A 23312-nucleotide genomic window follows, 5' to 3' on the forward strand; every position below is an offset into this window, starting at 1 on the left:
GCTATTACTATCCTTATTTTACAGTTGAGGAAACTGAGGGTAACAGAGATTAAATGACTTGCCCCAGGGTCAAAGACTTCCTGTTGTTCCCATGTTCTCAATGTTGCCTCTGCAGGCACAGTGGAGAGAGAATTGGATCTAAAGTTCAAGGACCTGGGTTCATGTTTAGATTACTTGCCTGCCAATGTCACTTCTCTTGGCTTGTACCTCTACCCTATACATGACATTCCACCTTTGAATTCCTTTCTACAAGCAGTTCCTTCAGTGATATTTTTCTAGATCTTTCTCCAACCTCCAGTCAGGAAGTTTTGAGCGTGGCCTAGAAAGTTTAAACTAACAACAGAAAGCAGTCCTCACTATGGACTGTATTCATGAATGTGGAGATCTAATGTAGAGCCAAATTCTTTCCCAAATAATGGTGCCTTTCCCCTTGATTAACCCCTCATTGATCTCCACAGTTCAACAAATGTGTGAGTTTCCATTGGAGAGATGCCAGATGCACAGACAATGGGATTTTCTGGATTGGGAAGTAAGATAATTTCTAATGCAATAAGAAAGCCCATATGGCATTGAATAAAGGGGGAAGGCATTTTTGCTCCAAGGGGCAATTAGTTCCCACTTCTTTTGCAAAAAAATTAAGGTGTTATGAAGAATTTTCAGAAATGTCAAGAGGATGGAGCAAAAAAAAAAATGGAGAGAAATCTTAAGAGAAATAAAATGAGCAGGCACTCAGCTTGGCTTTTAGGAATCACACAGAGAAGAAAATTCCACCTAGACAGTGTGGAGACAGTTTATTAGTGTACTTCTCCCCACAGCAGGACAAAAAGAAGAGAAATCAGTAAAAACAGCCTCATTAAAAAATTATGACTCTTCTCTCTGATCTCCCAGAGTTCACCTGAAGATAAATGGCCTCCCTAAATGTGGTCCTCAGTCTGCAGGAGGGACATAAAGTCATTCTAGTTGTATCCTCTGAAACAGTCACTTTGTTATTAACGAAACAGGGAATCCTGTTAATGGTGCTAAGTACCTGAAAAGGACCATTTTTCTGATGATTCTGTAGGATCTGACTTGGGGATATTAAGTGGCTTCTTTCCCCATGAACCTCACTACTTTCATTTTAAAATAAAGCAGTTTGGTAAATATATTCCCTCTGGAAAATCTAAACATAATGCAAGAGAAAAAGACCAGTTTCCAAAAGTTTTTGTATCAGGAAGAGCAAGAGTGAGATATTGAAGCCTCCTGGAGTATTTAAAGGGCTGTTATTTTGGATAAGGATTAGCCATTCATTCATTTATTCATTAGGGATTTGAATTCTGATGCTAAATCCAAGCATTTTTAATTAAACTTGAAGGACCAGTCCCTTCAATTGGTATAAAAATTAATTAAAATTTTACTTTGAAATAAAAGTTTTCTCATATCTCTATTTTCTTTGCCTTGTGAGTTTAAAAAAAAAAAGTCTTGTGTGAATTGACACAGTTTGGTCCTCCAAGGTTATTCTTAAATTCTCCTCCTTCTATTGTAAATAGCTCTAGTAAATGGCAATTACTTTGGGAACAAAAAAAAAGCAATGCCTGTCCTTATTGAATTTGTGTTCAATTGTGGGAAGTGGGGGTAGGGCTGGAAAGAAACAGATAAGTCAATATTTTAAAAAATGAACAAAATAAAGAAAAAGGAATTTTTTTCAGGTGGCAGGAGGTGGCTAGGGGATGGGAGGTGGGGTCTACAGGAAGTGAGCAGAAGGTGGTGCTTGGGCTGAGCCTTGGAGGAAGTTCTCTGGGTCTCTGAAAGAAGAGCTAGGACAATTACAAGGAGGAGAATTTTTAGCTCCCGTGTGAGGCAGGGAGTCCCTCATCACTGGAGGCATTCAAGCAGGTGACTGTTTGCAAAGAAAAGAATGCCTCAGTTGTAAGTCCTTCAGTCCACTTCCCAAGAGGGGTGTGCCCAAAGGTGTGTACAAGCATGTACGTAGGCGCTCTTAGTGTAGCTTCTTAACGTAGGGTCCACAAGATTGCTTAAAACATATTTTGATAACTATTCCTTTATTGTATTTTCTGTATTTTTATTTGAAACTGAAATACAAAACAAGAAAAGAAAAACCATTGCCACGTACACAGCAGAATAGGAGAGGATTCAATAGAATAGAATAAATGTCCATTTCTGGAAAACCTATATAATAAGTACTACACGTTGTTTTTAAAGCTGCCCAGCTTTTATTTACTTCCTTATAGGTTTTTCTTTGTTTTTCCCTCCCTCCCCCTCTCCCCTTCTATAAAGGAAGTTACACACACACACACACACACACACACATATATATAAGTGTATAGACATATAGAGATAGATATAAATACAGATATAGATATCTATAAACACACAATATACACTCATACACATATATGTAAGACCATATCAAGCTTATTTCCATCTGTCGTACGTTTCTCTGAAGGTGGAGGACATCTTCCTTGGTAAGTCCATGTCTTTCCATGTTTTTCTAAATGAACCAGCTCATCATTTCCTATACCATAGCAATATTCCAACCCCATCTTATCCTATCTGAAAGACTGTCCATGAAACTTTCCCCCTTAGTTTTCTGCATTCCTTCTATTATTGGCTACATAGGTTTTATATATGCAGATTTTTTTAATGTAAAATTATTGAAATCATCTATTTTATCCTTCAACAAGGCTCTCACATTATAATATAGTTTAAGGTCTGATACTGCGGAATCTGCCTCTTTTACAACTTTTTTCCCTGCTTGCTTTGAAGTTCCTGACCTTTTGTTCTTCCAAACCAACTTTGCTCTAATTGTCTAAACCAGCAAGATAATTTTTTTTAGTAAGTTAATTGGGATGACATTGAATAAATAGACTGATTAGGTAAAATTGTCATTTTTTTTATTATGTCGACTTTACCTATCCATGAACAATAAACGTTACTTCAGTTATTTAGATCTAACTTTATTTGCATAAATAGCGTTTTATGTTTATGTTCTTATATAGTTCCTATATCTGTTTGACAGGTATACTCTCAGGTATTTTATACTGTCTACTTATTTTAAATGGTCTAAAACAATATTGAATAATATTACTGACACAGGGTAGTTTCTCAATTTTTCTCTTTTGATTAAATCTATTTTAACTTTAATTTTGAGATCATGATTACTACCCCTGCTTTTTTTTAACATAATAAATTCTACTTCTATCCTGTATTTTATCTTTGTGTGTATCTTTCATTTTATAGTGTTTCCTGAAAGCAACATATTGTTGAATTCAAAATTTTAGCCTGCTATCTGGTAACTATTTCAATCGCATTAGTTTCCTTCATGATCATATGCATTTTATTTTATTCATTTAAAAACATAACTCTGAGAAGAGGTCTATAGACCTCTCCATAATGCTGTCAAAGGGTCTATCACAGAAAAAGCCCTGAAGTACTCCTTTTCTAGAGGCTAGACTAAATTACCTCCAACATTTCATGCAAAAGAGGTATCCTATGACCTACAACACTGAAGAGTTTGGTTGAACCAGATTAAAAGATAATTGGGGAATATTTCACAAAATAAGTACAAATACAATAAAAGAGAATATATTGTTAATTATGGTTTTTAAAGTTATTTTGCAGCCCACAGGGATGATTATGTAGGGGCTAGTAGCCTCTATTTCCATTTGAGTTTGATATCACTGTTGTACACAGTTGGCAATCGTTCAACAAGCACTTATGAAACACCTATTATGTACTAGACCCTGTTGTTGTTTCTTTGTGTTGGTCATGCTTCACTCTTCTTTGCAAAGACACTGGAGTGGTTTGCCATTTCCTCCACATCATTTTTATAGATAAGGAAACTGAAGTATGTGAAGTGACTTGCCTAGGATCACACAACTGGTAAAGTGTCTGAGGCTGGATTTGAATTCAGGAAGATAGGTCTTCCTGACTCCAGGCCCAGCCCAGCACTCTACACACCATGATGCCCTCTACTTGCCCATCAGGCACTAGGGACGCAAATATAAAAGTGTGACCTTCTTAGCTCTTGAGAAGCTTACAAGTCAAACTGATAGAGAGGCAAGTCACTTTGTTACTCAAGAAACTTCAGAGGTTCCCCATGGCCACTGAGGTAACATTACGAGCACTTTTATTTGGTATTTTCCCCTTGGCCACCTGTGGCCAGCCTATCTTTCCAGCTTGGTTTCACATGACTTCCCTAACCTGATCTACATTGGAGTCAAGCTAGCCCACTTGCTTATGAATACACCATTCCATCTCCAACTGCCTTGTCTTTTCACAGGTTGTCCCCTATTCTACAGTGAGCCTCTTCTCATCATCCTTGCCTCTCAGAGTCCCTCAGCTGAGGTGCTACTTCTTACAGGATGCCTTTCTTTATCTTTTAACCAGAAAGAGAAGGCACAGTAAGAGTCCTGACCTATGTCTTGCCACTGGATTCCACTTACTGGAGGAGAGAGTGAGACTGATGACTTTGCAAAACTCTGCCTCATTTAAATCCAATTCATTGCAAGTCAAGATGTCACCTTGTGCCTTGTGATGTCATCAGTTCTTTTTGAGAATGAAAGATGAACAGCAACAAAGGCACAGGCAAGAAACCAAGTGTGCTGGATGAGGGTCAGGTGAAGGAGCTGGGACTCTTTCACTTGGAGAAGGGAATCATCAGGATGGGGAAAATTTAGAGGGAAGGAACTGGGGAAGTTTAACCAAGATGGAGGCCACTGGGAAGGCTGCCATATAGAAGAGGATTTATTCTGTTTGACTCCGGGGGGCAGCATGACTAGCAGCAGTGGTTATGAAACTCCAGGAAGGCAGATTTTGGTGAATATAAATAAAACTGGCACTTCCTATCTGTGGTCCTCTTACAAAGGTTAGATGGTCACTTGTTGGGGAAAATCTTGTTCAGGTAAAGGTTGATCTGAGGTCCCTTTTGACTGAGATTCTGTGATTCTGTGATCTCTTCTGTCCATTAAAAAGCAATTAAACTGATAGAGACAGAAAGCTCCTGCTGAGCCTGGGCAGGGACTGCCTAATGCATAGTCTCTGAGGCTGTTTTTTGGCCTCCACAGCAAGCATTTTAGGAACCCTGGGCAGAAGGTGCTAGTATAAGCCCTGCTTGTACTGCAAAGGAAGAAAAACAGCCTAAAATGAGACTGGACCAAGGCTCTGTTTGAGATACTCTTCCACTTATGTCTTGTGATGTTTCGGGTCACTTCCATCCCAGAAACCTCCAGGGAAAAGAGGCACCTACATAGAATCTTGACAAGAAGAAAAAAAATGTGGAGGAGTACATTCCTGTACATGTATATATAGCTGCTGTCATGAAGCCCCTTAGATGCATATTCCAAGCTTTTTCACTTCAAGGATCTCTTTTGATCTCTGCAATAAAGCTGTGAAAGAGGTGTCGAGAAGGACGTCATTCCCGTTGTGATCAGCTTTCAAGTCAGGTTCTATTTCTACAGGTTAGGAACCCAACCTGCCTGGAGGTGAAAGTGCCTCCAAAGATAGGCTCACTGGGAATAAAACCCAAGTCTTCTGACTGAGTAAAACTTTTTTCATTCGTTAGGTCAGAGATTCTTAATTTGGATTCACAGAGGGGGATTGTTATCTTAGATGGGAAAAAATACATTTTTATTATCACTAACCTCTAATTGAAATTTAGCATTTCCTTCAATTATAAATTAGATAGATACAACATATGTACATATGTGTGTGATTATATATATATATAGTATAGAGTGTATCTATACATATAGATAGACAGACATGCGTAATTTCTGAAAAGAAGTTCATAACCTTTACTTGACTGCTGTAGGGGTGCATGACATACAAAGAAAGATGAAGAACCCCAGCCCTGGGTCAGGAAGACCCAGGTACCCACCCAACAAGTCATTTTGCTTTCCTTCGTTGTTTGAAGAACATTTTGCAGGTGAGGGAGATGGGTTGAATTCAATAAATGGTTAAATCTAGGTAGATTGGGAAAGTGCTGAATTTAGCATCAGCCTCACAGCAGACATCAGCTGTGGCATTCTGAGCAAGTCACTCCAACTTTTTTGAGTCTCAATTTCTTCACCTATAAAATGGGTTTAGTAATAACACTGACTTCACATGATGTATCACATTTGCTCCTAATACAAGAGAAATAAGGCAGTTTCAAAGTATTTTTATACCTCACAACAGAGAACAGGAGTGAGATACTAAGTGGCTGTCTTAGAGTATTTAAAGGACTGTCATGTAATGTGTACTAGGGATCATTGCAAAGTGCTTTGCAAATTTTGAAGAACTATACACGTGTCAGCTACTATAATTACAATTTCCTGAATAGTAAAGTTTAGAGGAAGGGACATTGTACTTGAGTGCTAAGATTCTGATGATTCATAAACCACTCGTCAAGACTACAATTATTACTTCCACATTTGGGGTGTGGGGAGATTAAGGGCTGTGTCCCGTGAACTAGAAAATCTGTATAAATTCTTTTGGTCCTCCCATTGTATCAGAGAAGGTCTGAATTATTATGATATTAAAAGATGAAATAAGTTGATGTTATATATTTTATGTATTTCTGAGTTTCTAAACTTTTTTTCTGTTGTCTGCCAGCCTTTGCATGTCATCTGCAGCTTCCAAAAAACTCTAAATTCCTGTTTAATTCCTTATACCAATTGGAGATATTGAACTGTGATGGGGAAAGTCTTGATGTGGAAGGGATAACTGTACTGTAAAGCATCTCAGTGAGTCTTCAGTGCTCTCTTTTCTGTATCCCCTTATGGCAGTATACATATATACGAGCCAGAAACAGCTACCTAAGGTTAGGGAGATGGGACAGAGCAAAGCTAACTGATTTCAGCTCCAGTCATAGTCACAGAATTTCAGTCTGGAAAGCACATTAGGTTGTCTGGTCCAGCCCTCTCATGTAAGCTCCTTGAAGGCAGGGATTATTCATTTTACTTTTATCTTTGTACCTTCATTACTTAACACAGTGTCCCACCATACAGTACTGAAACACCTTTGGGTTGATTTGGCGATGATAAAGTCATAGGCTTTGGACTGGAAGGAGCCCTAGAAGCCATGCCATCTGGGAGGGAGTCACCTCCAACTTTCTCCTTTTGCAGAAAGGAAACCAAAGCCCAGAGAAGTTAGTAAGGTAGTGGCTACAAAGAGAATGTGACCCACACAAGTTCACAGAGGTAGTGAGAGAAATGATTATATCTTTCTTATATTAATACTCAATTGAATTAGGATTAAAGGCTTTTTCACTTCCTTATCCAGAAATCAACTATTGTAGGAAATCTTGGGGAAAACTTATCTCTAACCAGGCAGAAAGAATTGGTGAGTTCCTGTTCATTGTGTTTTGGTTAGATAGTTTTGGGGTAGAAGCAGATTCCCTGTTGGATATGTATATTGATAAGTCTCTTTGACCAAGACTTGGTTGATGCCAAGACCCTCCCTCATTAGAATGAACTCACCTATCATTGTAACATTCATTCTCTCATTAATTGTTAACCAATCAGTGTTGGTTGCCACCCTCAAGAACACCCATTCTTTCAAGGGCATATAAACTGTGAACCTACCACCATGATTGTCTTTGGTATTCAAGTGTCAACAACCATCTTTTTATTAGTAGTATGTTAGTATTATTAATAAAATGATTAATTACCCAGGAACTATATCTCTTGATCTCTTTTAAACATCAAAGTAGTAAATAACAGATTGGGTGTTCAATATTTTTATTTTACTCCAAATTAAAGTTCTCTTTCAAGTATACCATTTCCCCCTTTAACCTGAGAATCTTTTTTTCTTTTTATTGGGAATCTGTCGGTTTTATGTCACCTACATTCCCTAACAGACTCTTTCATTTGTTTCCCCAAAGAGTCATCTCCTCTGATAAAGAATAAAAAAATGCAGAGAAGATAAATTAGGAAAAGTAATATAGATATCAACCAAGTCAGACCATTAGTAGTGTTCCAAACCCAAAGTCTCCCATTTCTGCTAGTGGGAGGAAGTGCATTCTCAGATCTCTCAGATTTGGTTATTATCATTTCACAGCATTTAGCTAAATTTCACCTGTGCCTTGTGAAGGTCAGATTTAACTCTTGATGAACTCATTCTAACAAGGTCAATGGGGTAGAGCATCTACTTGGGGAATCACAGCGAATCAGGGCTTTAGAGCAGGAAGTGACCTCAGAAACCATCTAATCCAGACTCTTCCCTTTACAAATGATGAAACTGAGGCTCAGAGGGATAAAGTAATTCACCCAAGGTCACACGAGAAGTAAGTGGCAGAGCCAGGATTTGACTGCCAAATATTGAATAACATGTTTTCTATATGGAAAAGGTTTTTAATTATGAGAAGAATAAACTCGATTATCTCCCCAGATAAACAATGGGATGTGGTTCATGTGTTTCTGATCAATTAATTGACTAACCATGCCTATTAATTTTCTCCGGGTCAGTGGGTCCAAATTTAGCTTAACCACAGTGTGGTTCAGTGGAAAGAGCATTGGATTTGTAGTTAGAAAATTTGGTTTGGTATCTCACTTTTGATGCTTTACCTTTTGAGACCTTGGGCAGGTCACTTTCCTCCCTCAGTCTGTTTCCTCATCAGCAAAATAAAGGGTTGGACTAAATGATCTCTTAGGTCCCTTCTAGTTCTCTGTTGTAGATACTGTATTCCCTCCCTGCCTTGTATGTCCACAACGGGCAATTAATAAATAGTTGTTGATTGGTGGATTGAAGGCAAAGATTGGCTTGGTTTTTGACTGCATTCCCAGCATCTGTGTGTAAGGACACAGTTACTCTAGCTCAACAAATTTTTGTCAAATTAAAAAGGTTGAAGCAAGAGATCCCAGAGTTAAAAACTGAACAGTCTTTTCAAAGACTCAAGTCTGAGCTTGGGTCAGAAGTTTGGAAGGAATCCCAAGAATGTTGCCAGCCAAGAATTCACCAGGCTCCAGTCTGTCCTGGATTGAGGGTTTCCTAGGTAGAGGGATGAGAATCCATGCGGAGATTTTACAGTTTTTGTCTTGCAAAAGGCAACAGTAAAACATACATCACCAAATATCCAAGTAAATCTGGCCATCAGTAGGGTTGGGTGAAATTTCTCCCCTCAGAGTAAATCTTCTCAAAGAAGATATGTCTCCCTGGTACTGCCTCTCTGAAGATGAGATCTAGGGGGAAGTTTTTTTTTTTTAATCCTCTGGTGATTGGGTAAATTAATATGTATTTCTATATATATGTATGCACATCTATATATCTATATCTATATTATCTGAGGTCTGACCCTAAATAGGTCTTGAAGAAGACATATCAGTCATTTGCAGAGGCTGTTGTGGTTGGGGTAATGTGGAGGTATTTACTGAAGAGGAAATCCCCATTATTTGTGGTGACTCTGTTTCAACATGAGTGGATTTAACACTTATGCCAGGGGGCTTGATGGCTTAGCTGCATTTCATTAGGTTACATCAGAAATAGTTCATAGGTTAATAGCTAGCATTTATAGAGCGCATTAAGCTTTACAAATATCTCATTTTATCCTCACAACAACCTTGGGAGGTAAGAGCTATTATCAACACCATTTTACAGATGAGGAAGAGGTTAAGTGAGTTGTCCCGGCTCTGGAGTCAAATTTGAACTCAGGTCTCGATGATTCTCGGTCTAGTGCTCTCTCTTCCCTGTACCACCTAGTTAACTATCTTAGATCTGGAGATGGGGGGCAGGGCGTAGAAATTAACTAATCCATCCTCCAAATTTTACAGAGGACAGACATCCAGAGAGATGAAGTTGATTTGTCCAAGGTCATTTATGTTTTCAGTAGTAGAACTGGGATTTGAACTCAGTTTCATGCCCCACTGCTGGCCAAATCTGACTTGCATCCTTGTGTACAACACTCCAAATCTGCTTCCTTCTAACTTTTACCGACTGGTCCTTCAGATACATTTCACAGTCAAGCAAAAACTAATAAATGAGTCAATCAACAAACATTTATTAAGCACTTATTGTTAATAGAACATGACTCTTAATTTTCTAGTAGTCAGTGATTATCGACTTGACTCTCTTAGGCAACAGAGATGGAAAAGCCCCAAATGAAAAAACCTGTCCACCCTTAATCTTCTCTTTTCTAAGTTAAATATCCTCAATTCCACTGATCCTCATATGGCCATACATGGTTTCCGTCAGTTTCACCTTCCTGGTCAATAGCTTCTAGACAGTGCAGCCCAGAATGTACACCAACCCCCTGTATGTGAGTCCCAGGGTGAGAGGAGAGCCATGGGAAATTCAATCCCACCAAGGCTCTGATAAAGCCTTTAGGTTGGAAATACAAGCCAAATGTAAGACTTTTAAACAATTCCTCTACTGAAAATTATCTCTGAGCAAAGATCCTTTTATAAAAAGTAGCTGGAATAAGTATACCTGTTCGCATACCAAAAATTGGGAACAGACTAGAGTTACAGTTTTACGATATAGAGAAATTTCTACTGAGAGAATGGTAGGCAAATTGGCACCCTCTCTGCATCTTGAAGTCTCAGAGAGTAGTCTAGAGCATTGAGGGGTTAAGTGACTTGGTCAGGGTCACCCAGTCAGTTTGTGTCAGCAGTCTTAAATGAAAGGCCTTTCCAGCCAAAAATAAAATGATTACAACTCCCTGCCTTTGATTTAAAAAAAAAAAAAAAAGCTGAATCCCAAACCCTAAAAATGGCTTTGCAAGCTTGGAGATCTGAGGAAAATATTGCTATACTGCCTTCTGTTGCTGATTTCTAGCTTCTCAAGCTCAAAAGTCAGCATTGTTTCCCTGAGAAGAAAGATTACTTCATTCAATAGCGGCATTCCCTGTCCCATCAACAGAGCTGGATTTGGCTAGATGATGGGGAAATTGTGCTCTGGCTTGATGAATTGGAATTCATACCAAGAGATTAAAGAGGATTAATTTATGGCTGCTATTACTTTCTTTCCTCCTCACATTTACAGTATGTGCTGAGTTTATTAACTGTATGTATCAGTGGGGAAGAATCATAAAACTGAATGCAATATCTGGACACACGACCATTTGGTATTTTGTTGTTTTTAAAGGGAATTCATCATATTTTAAACCTGAATGTCTGGTTCAGTCACATTTGTCATATGATTAATAGAGAAATATATTCCAATCAAATACTTTTTATTTGAAGTTTTCATCAGGAAGTAGGCTTTTTTTTCTTCTCCCCTCTGCCCCCCAGGCTGAACCCAGAGCACTTGTTTCTCAATCCTCAACGAAGAATGGGTAAAGAGTTGAACAAAGACAAGGCAAATTCTCAGTAATTCTCCCTAAAGTGACCTACATTGCTAGAAATCTCTTTGTTTTTACAAGCTTTTGAGGTCACTGTGACAGATTTTTGCAGAACTGGATGTTTATCAGAAGGAATACAGTCCAGCCCAGCTCACTACTCAGCTCAGACTTGGGTGGGAAGGGGGAGATCAGGTGCTTCAAATAGTTAAAGCTGTCCAAATTCTAAACTTTAAATCCCCTTTTATTGAAATATAAGTTTGTTTAGTATTTACACAACAGTTTATGCACATATATACAGAGAAGGCAGATTCTGACAAATTAAAAAATTATTTTTAATAAAAAATTAAAAAAAAGCAAAGTAAAGTGCATGAAACTGGGTTTTCTCCCCCCTCTCCCTTTTTCTTTTCCTTGAGACTGGTCACTGTCAACATCTCTGCAGGTTTGTTGGGGGTAAGAGGGGTGGGGGTCAAGAGGGAGGAAAATCCATTATCTTTGATTGGGTTTATTCAGTCCTTTCGGTATCATCGTTTTCAGGCCAAATGACAGTTTAACAAATGAGTGGAAGGAACCGAATCTGTTCCCGAGGCTTTGCGAGGGCTGTTCTGAGTTTCTGGCATCTCTGGTCTCCATATCCGCTTAGCCTTGCCATTAACAGCGGTTACATCCTTAGAACAAAGAATGCACACATGAACAGAACTGCAGCGTGTAATGGCATGTCTGTTACTCCAGAGACCAGTAGAAAGCGCCTGTTTCGTGGTACGTGAATGACAGAATTCGATATGGGAATTAATCCACTCTCCGTCTCCCTAACGTTTTTAGAAAAGGGTGGGAGAGGGACAAGAAAAATAAAACCAAATACGAATCCCGTTCACTCAAATGGAGCCCTTCTGGACTTCATCCTCCCAAGTTAAGAGGAAGACAACTGCGACCCCCACTCAGTGGCTAATACGGATCCGCAGATGGGAAATAACAACCAGGCACATCAAAAGGTCCTGAACAGAGAAGGGGAAGACAAGACTTAGCCACAGTCCACTCCTGGAGAACTTTTAAAGGATAGTGTGGAAGGGGGGAAAGGAAGAAGATAGGGAGGGAGAGAGGGAGAGAGGGAGGGAGGGAGGGAGAGAGAGAGAGAGAGAGAGAGAGAGAGAGAGAGAGAGAGAGAGAGAGAGAGAGAGAGAGAGAGAGAGAGAGAGAGATGAAGTCTGAATGGGAAAGATCTTTGAAAGCCTTCTGGCTCGGGTCATTCAGTGGGCGTTGGCCCAGACAGATGAAAGACGAGCAGACCGTTCAATCCTCACTCCAAAGTGCAGCTGTCCTGCGCCTTTCCATCCCCTCCTCCCCCAACCCACCCTCTCCCGGCTCCAGTCCCAAGTCACAGTCCGCCGTACTTGGCCTTGCAGTGCAAAATGTGTTTGGAAAGGAAGTCGAGACGGCGTTGCAGCAGCTGCGCGTGGGGCTCGGCCAGGGCACCCAGCTCCGGGAAGCGCGGCTCGTGCCGCCGGTACAGGCGCAGGAGCCGCGCGGCGGCGTCCTGGCCCCGGTGCAGCTCCAGGACCAGCTGGGCGGTGCGCTGGCGGAAGACGCACACCGACTTGAGCAGAGGCTCGTTGTACTTGTCCCACATGCCCGCCACCCGGTAGCCGTGAACCAGGCCCGCCTCGTTGTCTATGAAGACTAAGCCTCCTCCGGGGCCGCGGTGCAGGTTGCTGGTGGCGCGCTGCATGACCCTCGGGTCCCACTGAAGGCTGAAAAGGTTGCTGACCAGGCGGTCGAAGTTGGCCGTCAGGTAGTCAAAGAGAATCAGGTCGGTCCACTGCACCAGCTCCACAAGCTCGGGCTCGCTGCGGTTGGCCAGTTCGCCCCCTCCGCCGCGCAGGGGCCGCAGGCGCCCGTCCTCCGAGCGCCAGGGCGCGGGGGCCACTACGTCAGTGAGGTTGGGCAGCCAGCGGGTCAGACTCACCACACTGCCCTCGGCCCAGTGCGCTCCGCGCAGCTCGTCCTGCACCTGCGCCCACTGAGCGCCCCTCGGCTCCACCCGCGCCAGCGCCAGCGGGGGCACGTGGCGCTGGAGGCCCAGCAGCCGGGCCAGGTAGTAAGACAAGGCCTCGCCCTGGATCTGCTCTGGGTTGATGCCGTAGCGCACGCAGGCGCGGGTGCCGTCGGCGAAGCGAGCTAGCCGGTTGGAGCTGCGCCCGCAGCCCCCTCGTTCCAGGGCCACCACCCGGGCCCCGCGAGCCGCCTCCAGCCAGGATGCCGCCTGCCCCTCCGAGAAGCCTCGGGGCACCTGCTCCTCTAGGCCCCGGCTCCAGAAGATCCCCCCCTGCACGGCCGCTGGACCACCCCACCGAGGCTCCTCCACGTGCCCCGGCTGCCTGCGCTCCGCCCGCTCCGGGAGGCTCTGGGACGGGCTCTCCCCGGCGGCCGGCACGGTGAGCAGCGCCCGGAAAGTTTTTGCGGGGCCGCCACGGGCGTCCCCCAGCCGTAGACGGGGGAGGAGCAGAGCCGGCGACGCCGCTCGATCCGCGCTGCTCCGCCCAGGGCGCAGAAGCTCCGGCCCGGGGAAGGGGCGCTGCTCCGCACGCTGCACTAGCCGGGTCCACAGCGCCAGGAGCGAACCCAGAGCCAAGAGCCAGAGCCCGATCGTGGCGGCGGCGCGGCCGGGCCCCCGCATCCTCCAGCCCATGGGGGCTCCGGGGGCGGACTGGTGCCGCTGCTTCAAGCCGAGCCCCGGTGCCGGGGCCCCGGCGGCGATGCGTCCCCAGCAGCCGAGTAGCTGCGGGGCCCGTGGCGACTGTGCCCCATGGTGGCTGCGGGACTCAGGGCTGCTGGTGCTGCTGCCGCCGAGTCTGAGGCAGAGGCTGCTACTGTTGCCGAGGTGGAGGCTGCTACTGTTGCCGCCGCCGCTGCTGCGCCTGGCCCCGCTCCGGCTCCCGCTCTGGCTGGGCCGAGCGCTGGGAACTCTCCTCCCAGCCGCTTCGCAGCCGCTTTTGTATTTCGCTGTGAGACCCTCCGGCAGGCGCGATTCACAGGCACCGGGACCACGTGGGAGAGCGGGGATATCCCCCCTCCTTCTCTTCCTCCTCCTCCAGTTTCACCCGCCCCTCACCGCCCTCTTCCCTTCTCCCCTTTTCCTTAAAGCGGCGATGTCTCTCTCCTCTCAGCTGAGATCGTCGGGTCCCACACCCAGTTCAGCGACCCGGGCAGGCGGCGTTGGCACAGGGACTCAGGGTGGGGAGGCCCCGGACTCACCCGAGCAGCGCGGGGCTGGAGAGAGTAGCCAGAGGCCGAAGGAAGGGGACGGGCTGATACCCCCTGTCTCAGGCTCCCGTTCTCGGGCGATAGATGGCTTTGTCTTCCCGTCCTGTCCCTGCCGATGGGGGAAACATTGGTGCTTCTGGTGCCACCCCCTCATCCCCCAAAAGGCAGGTTTAAGCTGCGCTCCCGGCGGCGGCTCCCGTTTTTCTTCTTCTGTTTCTGATGTCTGATTCACGCTTCCTTTCTTATATAACTCCCTGGGAATCCTCCCAGAACCACTGAGGATGAGGAGCGTCTAGTGGCGGAGCCTGCTATATCGTAGAACTTTGTTCGAGTGAGCAAAGGGCGAGCTCCCGCTTGTCTGGACATCGGGAAAGCTCCCCCCATCATCCGGCAGCCGGGGACTCTCACCAGTTCTAGAATCTGCGCGCGCGCACACATACAGGCACACATACACACAGAGGCACACACACAGACGCACACACAGACGCACACAGACACACACACCTTCCTATTTAACCCACTTTGTAATTCGGTTCAATTCCACAAGCATTTAGTAAGCATCCTTTGTGGTCAAGACACTGTGCCCAGAACTCATAGATTATAAAGACATAACACAAACACAAAGCTTTTGCCCTCAAGGAGTTTACATTACGCTGAAGAAATGCAGTCAGCAGAGGGTAAGAAACATTTGGTTTCAAGTTAATCTTCAGACACTTCTTAGACGAGTGATCCTGGCCAGTTATGGAACCGCCCTGAACCTCAGGTTCATCACCTATAGAAAACGGAGGTTATAGTAGCATCTACCTTATAGGATTGTTCTGAGGTTCAAATGAGAGTCAGTATGAAAGCCTTATAGACCGTGTGTGTGTGTGTGTGTGTGAGCTGTTATTATTGTACATGAACAAAGAGAAAGGAATTGGAGGGAGGCACCCACAAAATCCGAGGTGCCAAACTTGGAGTTGAGGGTCCACCCTCTCCCGTTTTACAGGCGAGAAAACTGAGGCCCAGGAAAGTGAGGAAATTTAGGATCCTAGACTGAGGTGGAAAATAACTAATAAAAATTAAGTAACTTGTTCGAGGTCACTCAAGGAAGTAGATTCAACCTAGGTCTTCTGTCTTCAAATCCAGCGCCGTTTTACTACCCTACTACTACTAAGCTCGACCGTGGGTTTTTGACATCTCCGTACTCCATTTTCTTTTATTTTGAAAAGAATAAAACTAGAGCAACAACACAATCCCCTGGCCACCTCATCACAAATCCAGAAGCTTCTGCCACTTCTTTATGAATAAAGAACAAAACTCTGTATCTTTTTTTCCTTCCCTGCACCCCAGTGTGTCCCTGGAGGGCCCAATGAAGCAGACTTGAATTCATCATCTTTCTCCTTCCCTGGGTTGTCTTTTTCCCCTCTCCATCATATCCATGGCCAACTTTTCAATGTGGTGATTTACACACACATATTGTCTGTACGTAGGCTCGTTGTGTGTGTATATATATGTATGTATATATACACACATATACACATATGTATATATACACATACGCATATATACATCATATATATGCACATGTGTGTTTCCTTTGGAAACAGCTCCAGAGAATTCGGTTTCTCCTAGAGGTTGTGCCTTTGGAGAAGCACTTCAAAATACTCCTTGGGTAGCCTCCTGGTCCTGATTAGGGGTGAACCAGGTTGGTGCGCTTCAATAGAAGTTAGTTTCACTTTATCCTGGGAGTCTCATTTCGTATTAACCTGATCCACTCCATCCAACCTACACGTGAAACTTTTTTTTAAATTTTGGACAGTGTTTGTCAGATTTCCAGATGTAGACATTTGTCCACTAAGAAGTCTAGATTTGTCTTTTCTGGGAATTCTTTTTGGCATTTTAATTTAACTTTTTCGTTAGGCTAAATTGTGATGTTTCTTTTAACTTAGGCAAATTGTAAGCAAGGTGTCCACCTTGTGGCCGTCGGTAGGATTTCCTCCTGCTTACAAATGGAGACTGCTCACAGTTGTTCAAGGTAATTCAATTCAAAGCATGTCAGAGCTGAGGAACACCTGAGGTATAATTTAGTCCCACCCCTTTTGCAGCGAAGGAAACAGATCCAGAGTCACATCACACAGCTTATTAGGAGACGTGGTTTCCTGTCTGGGGTCTACTACTGACTCAATCTATTTCAACAAATAGGGAATTTGGTGTCAGACAGTCCTGAGTTCAAATCTAGGCTCTGCCACTTAACCACTGTTGTGGTCGTGGTGTGGGTCTCAGTTTCCTCAGCTACAAAATAGCATTAAACTAGAATGCCTTTTGAGGTCTCTTCCAGCTCAAAAGCCATCCACAGTCACAATCTAGTGTGTGTGCGTGTGTGCATGCGTGTATGTATGTATGTGTGTGTGTGTGTGTGTGTGTGTGTGTGTGTGTGTGTAGGGGTGAATCAGAGGGGTCAGTCGGGATCTCAGGCTAGCTCTAAGTGAAACATAGTCAATTATTCTTCATGCCTACTATGTTCTAGGCACTGATGATGGCCACAAGGGAAAGATAAACAATTCCTATTCCAAAGGAACTTGCATTCTAATGGAGGAGGAAATCAGCACAATATAAAAAAGAAGTGAATATATGGACATATGTATTGTACTGTGTGTGTGTGTGGTTAGTTGTTTTTCGGTTGTGTCCAATTCATGATGATCCCGTTTTGGGTTTTCTTGATAAAGATACTAGAGTAGTTTTTCATTTCCTTTTGTGGCTCATTTTATAGGTGAGGAAACTGATATAAACAGGGTTAAGTGACTTGCCCAGGGTCAGCTAGTAAGGATATGAGGCCAGATTTGAATTCAGGAAGATGAGTCTTTCTGACTTCAGGTGTAGCACTCTATCTATTGCACCACCTAGCTGCTATATGTATATGTGTATATACACACACACACAAACGTGTTATATACACACATACATACACATACATATCTACACACACACATGTACCCATATATAGGGCAGCTAGGTGTCTCAATGCCTGGAGTTGGGAAGACTGATAGACTGATCTTCCTGAGTGTCTCTCTCTTTGTATAGGTATGTATATATATATATGTGTGTATATATATATATAATGTATGTATATATATATATATATATAACATGTATGTATAAATATATATATAGCATAAACAAAGTTTCAAAATACCAAGATATACAAAGTACTGTAGTTAAATACAAGGTAGTTTGGGAGAAACAGGAAAGACTGCAAGCTGAGAAAATGGAGTTTGAGATGCATTTTTAAAAGGAGGACCCTCATGCACAGATAAGGGGAGTACATTCCAGGCATGGGGAAAGACAAGATAGAGTGTCATGGGGAAGGGAACAGAGAGAAGGCCAATTTGACTAGGTGGAAGAATGGGAGAGGGGGAGCAACATCCCCCCTGGAAAGATAGGTTGGAGTCACATTGTTCAGGGTTTTAAAAATCTAAACAGAAAAATTTCTGTTATCTCCAAGAGGAAATAGAAAGCGGGTGGACTTGGTTGAGTAGGAGAATCATAGTTGATGAGATCTGCAGAATGTAGGGGACTTAAAAACTTTATTTAACCACATTGAGCATGCCCATTGGAGGTCAAGCAACACTAACGTCTTCCCATATCAATGATCTTTCTTTTGAAGGGCACAATTTCAAGTTCTGTTTTGGTTGAAAGCAGGATAACATTTGCACAATGAATCCTAGAAGTTTTCAATGATGTTTCTTAAAAGCCATCTTCTGCTGATGACCATGGGGTCACCATATGTCAGAGTAGGGGTGCTAATAGAAAACTTAAATACCATTTAAAGCCTAATTCTACATCTCTGCCTTCTAGTTATCTACTGTTCCCATTTCAATGAGATTAGGCAGATTGATTTCATTGTTGTCTTCATTAAAAACTACTCTGCTGCGGTCAATAGAGGACTTTTTTTTGGGCATTGCCATCTTGCTTTTTAGTTAATTATAATAGTTCCAATATATGTAGTGCTGGGAAGGTGGGAGTTGCAATTTCTGCAGTGAAGGGAACTTGTATATAAACTCCTTCCACTCTCATTCCAGGTTCATTAACGTTATGAAGATTTACTCACTCTGTGCTCCCACCAAACTTTCCTACTAGCTCCTCATATATAACATTCCACTTCCCTATTTATCTCTGTGCCTTAGAATTTCTAGTTCCCATAAAAGCACAGGTCAAGTGGATGCCTCCTGCAGAAGGCCTTTTCCAATCACTAATGCCCCACCACGGGGCAGTTAGGTGACACAGTGACACAGTTAGATGACACAGTATCTGGCCTGGAATCAGGAAGGCTCATTTTCTGAGTTCAACTCTGGCCTCAAACACTGACTAACTATGTGACCCTGAGCAAGTCATTTGACCCTGTTTGCCTGAGCTCCTTATCTCTAAAATGAGCTGGAGAAGGAAATGAGAAACCACTCTTTGCCAATGGGGTCATCAAGAGTCAGACACAACTGAAAACCAACTAAACATCAACAATGTTTTCTACACTTCCACCCTAATCCTCTTATTACTCTGCATGTATCTTTTATATTGGAGACAGGTAGGTGGTACAGTGGCTAGAACCCTGGACTAGGAGTCAGGATAAACCTGAGTTCAAATCCCAACTCAGATACTTATTTAGCTGTGTGATTCTTGGCAAGTCTGCCTCAGTTTCCTCATATGTGAAATGGAGATAATAATGGTACATACCTCCCAGGCTTGTTTGGAGGATAAAAATTAGATAATATTTGTAAAGTGTTCTGCAACCATTAAACACTGTATCAATAATAACCATATGTACTTTGTATTTACTTATCCAGGGTGTTTGGAAACATTTAGAATCGAGGCATTTTAGGGTTAGAATCGATATGTATGAATTATTTCTCTTCAACAAAATGTAAGCCCCGTGAGGAGGGCTGTTTCATTTTTGTCCATGTCCCCAGTGCCCTGCACATTGTAGGTGCTTAATAAATGTTCATCCTTTGATTGATCAGTTGATCCATATCAGCAGCTTGTCTATAGCTTAGAGACTTGCTTAGTTTGCTGAGAAGTTAGGTCGCTTGCCTGGGATCACAGAACTGGCACATTTTAGAGAGGCAGATCTTGGGACTAAGCCTTCTTGTCTCTTGAGGCTGGTCCTTTTGCCCCATGCCACTTTATCTGTCAGGGCATGTCTTCAAAGTTTCCAACATTTTCCTTAAAACCGCCCTATAATACAGGTAGAGCAAGTACACCATTATTCCCATTTTGCAGAAAAGAAAACAGGCTAAGATGGGTGACACAACCTCTAGTCACCCAGCTAGTAGGGGACTAAGTCACAATTTGAACTTAGGTCATCTTTCTCTGCATAACATCAGTTTGACCATGATTCCTAGACTCAACAGGGCTGGAGGAGACTGCCAGAGTTCACCTAAGTTACCTTCTTATCTCTAGATAGGACTCCTTCCAAACCATATGGAAATGATGAGAATGCTGTTTTAAAAAAGTTTCCTCAAGAATATTTCTCCTACCTCTTGTCATTCAATTTAACATTGAACAGAAGGTATAGGTAGTGGATAGAATGCTGAGCCTGGAGTCAGAAAGACCCATCTTTCTGAGTTCACATCCAGCCTCAGACACTGACTAGCTATGTGACCCTGGGCAAATCACTTAACCCTATGTGCCTCCGTTTCCTCATCTGTAAGAAAATGAAGTAGGAAATGGCAAACCCTCAACAGTATCTTTGCCAAGAAAACCCCAAATGGGGCTGTGAAGAATCAGACAGCCGAAATGACTGGATAACAATCAAATCTTTCACCAGCCATTTATTAAAAGATTTATTTTGTGGAATTTGCTGGACAGGGCACTGAGATAAGATGCAAGGAGAGTCTTAGGATGATAGCTATATAGTCCAAAGGGAATCTAGACATCTCTAGTCAACTACCAATCGAGCATTTATTAAGTGTCTACTGTGCTGGATGGTAGGTCAACATAGATAGCCATGATACCATGACTGCTCTCAAGGAAAGACAATATATGCATGTGTGTGTGTATACACACACACACATATATACACATACATAAATACAGACCTATATATACACACATATATACGTACATATACACATATACCTACAGATAGATAGATAGATAGATAGATAGATAGATAGATAGATAGATAGATAGATAGATAGATAGACTCTAAGTATGTTCTTGTTCAGTCATGTTCAGTTCTATGTGACGCTATGGATTTTGTCCATGAGGTTTTCTTGGCAAAGATACTGGAGCGGTTTGTCATTTTCTTCTCCCCATTTTGGGGGTGAAGAACTGAGGGAAATGGGGGTTAAGTGACTTTCCCAGGGTGATACAGCTAGTAAGTGTGAGGCTAGATTTGAATCCAGATCTTCCTGACTCCAGGTTAAGTGCTCTAACCATTGCACCACCTCGCTGCCCCAAAATGGATTTCTTTCTCTCTTCAAATTTTCCTTGGTCATTTTGACATGATCTTTCATTTGTCTGCCATTAGAAGGTTAACTCTTTGAGAGCAGGGAGTATTTTCTTTTTAATTTTTTAAAAAAAATTTCTTTCCTTTATATTCCCAGAGCTTATCTAAGTCACAGAGTAAGCACTAAATAGTGATTGTTGACTTACCTCCTACTCTGCCTTGATTCATATTTTTGTGGTGTCCATGCCTGATGCAATCTGACCAGACCAACTCCTTTCCCCCAGAGAGAGGAGGTGGGGGACATCATGGCTTAATATACATGACCCCTGAATTGTACCAGTCTCTGTATTTTTCTTATCTGGCCCAAATCACTTAACATCTGTAAAAGTTTCCTCATCTGTAAAAGCAGGGTAACAGTGTTTGTATTAGCTACCTCAGAATTGATTTTTTTGGTGCGGTGGGATATTATTTATAAAGCACTTTGTTAATAAAATATTATAAAAGTGAATTGTTTTGATGATGATAAGAATTTCTTGATATTGACCAGGAATGAAACTCTTGGTATGGGAACCACATCGATCAAAACAGGTTGCAGCTACCTGTGACTTAGTGACTGAGGCATAGGAAGTCAGCTGAGGCATAAACAGGCTAAATGACTTTCCCAGAGACCCACAGGTAGTAAATGCCAGAAATGGAATTTGAATCCAAGTCTTCTTGTCCCTAAGCTTAGCTCTGCCTCTACAGTATCATGTGATCCCTATAATTATTTGGATTGGAGCTATGGTTTCATTGCTAAAGGAAACCCTCCAAGACAATTTATTTTCTACCAATGTCTATCAATACTTTCCATCTCAGTTGCCAGAGGACACTGAGGGATTAAATCACCAGGGTCAGATGGTTAGTTTGTTGTTTGTCCTTCCCTCTCAAAGAGGACCACGATATCGGAAAGGTGATGTGTTGACTTGCAAATGAATTGAATTTAAATGAGAGAGGTAAGGCTGTGCAAAGTCTCCAGTCTCATTCTCTCCTCCAAAGCAATCTGGGTTTAGTAGCCAGATATAGATCAGGAAGTCTGGAGTTGGCCCTGGATATGAGCCCTTATGTTCTGAAAATGAGAGTCGAACCCATTTGTTTCTGAGTCTAAGACCTCTTTTCTACCTACCATGCGCATTCCTTCTCTATTATTTAATGATCTATCAAATGATACTGATGAGGAGCTAGGTAGTGAAGTGGATATAATGCCATGCCTGGAGTCAGGAAGATTCCTCTTCTTGAGTTCAAATTTGGCCTCAGACAACTTACTAGCTGTGTGATCCTGGGCAAATCATTTCACCCTGTTTGCCTCAGTTTCCTCATCTATAAAATGAGCTGGCGAAGGAAATGTTAAGCCATCCCAGTATCTTTGTCAAGAAAACCCCAAATGGGGTCATGAAGAGTTGCATGTGATTGAACAACAAAAATAATGATACTGATGATTTTTTAGTTTCTTCCAAGTCTAAATCCTATGCTCCTCTAAAAAGTCAACAGTTGGTGGGACTCAGTGTCTACCTCTGTAAAATGAGGATAAGACATTGGACCAGGTAATTTCTAATGCTCTTTCCAGTATTAGATCTTGTGATCTTTTGTATCTTTTAGTGCCAACACAGTGCCTGGCACACAGTTGGCATTTCGTTTTCATTAATGAGCCTAAGTAAAGTTATTTCTTCAACCTCAGTTTATCCACCTGTAAAATGAGAGGGATTGGATCTGTAAAGGTCTTTTTTCCTTGGGAGTTCTATGCTTATAGTTACCTGCTCATCTGCCTGCCTGAATCTGATCTCCCTGCTACCATTTTCCATCACTTTCCTTTACCCCATGGCCACAGAGTACAACACACACAGGGTGTAATTAGCCAGACCTCAGGTTTTTCTGTGCCTGTACCTCCGGACAGCGTGTTCTATCAAATAGATAGATGGTGAAGCTTAATTAAGCCTTGGAAAGCCTTCCAATTCCCTCTGTTGAAAGGTTCTCTACAATGATGAGCCTTTATTTTGGTAGTTGCTGCCAAGGGTTGTTATAGAGATAACTTAATGCTACGTGACTGAGCTCTCATGGTGATAATGTGTCAAGACCAATTGCAGCTGCTGAGAGTGGAGGTATTATCATAATGTTCCCATCCTATGCCCTTGGCATTAATAGAAACATCCTGGGCCCCAGGGCCGGGGGGGGGGGGGGGGGGCAGGGGTTGGGTGGCTGGCAATGGACTTTCAGCCTTGGGTATCATTCACATCAGAATCATTAGTTGCATCAGTCAAAAATCCATCATTTTTAAAAACTAAATTGAAATAAAAATGAAGGAGGAAAAATAATTCATTTATTTCAAATGGAAATGTGTTC

General features: G+C 42.6%; 1 protein-coding gene across 1 annotated transcript; it reads right to left on the minus strand.

Annotated features, from left to right (window-relative positions):
• Positions 1 to 9953: 9953 nt before the first annotated feature.
• FJX1 (four-jointed box kinase 1) lies at positions 9954 to 14928 on the minus strand. Its single transcript, XM_072619150.1, has one exon. The coding sequence runs from the start codon at positions 13935 to 13937 to the stop codon at positions 12627 to 12629; it is 1311 nt and encodes a 436-aa protein (XP_072475251.1). The 5' UTR covers positions 13938 to 14928; the 3' UTR covers positions 9954 to 12626.
• Between the last annotated feature and the right edge of the window lie 8384 nt (positions 14929 to 23312).

The sequence above is a fragment of the Notamacropus eugenii genome, chromosome 6 (genome assembly GCF_028372415.1).
Source record: "Notamacropus eugenii isolate mMacEug1 chromosome 6, mMacEug1.pri_v2, whole genome shotgun sequence".
In the NCBI taxonomy this organism is placed as follows: Eukaryota; Metazoa; Chordata; class Mammalia; order Diprotodontia; family Macropodidae; genus Notamacropus; species Notamacropus eugenii.

Excerpts from the sequence above, each read along its gene's own strand:
- FJX1 (XM_072619150.1), bottom strand. The coding sequence starts at position 13,937 with ATGGGCTGGAGGATGCGGGGGCCCGGCCGCGCCGCCGCCACGATCGGG.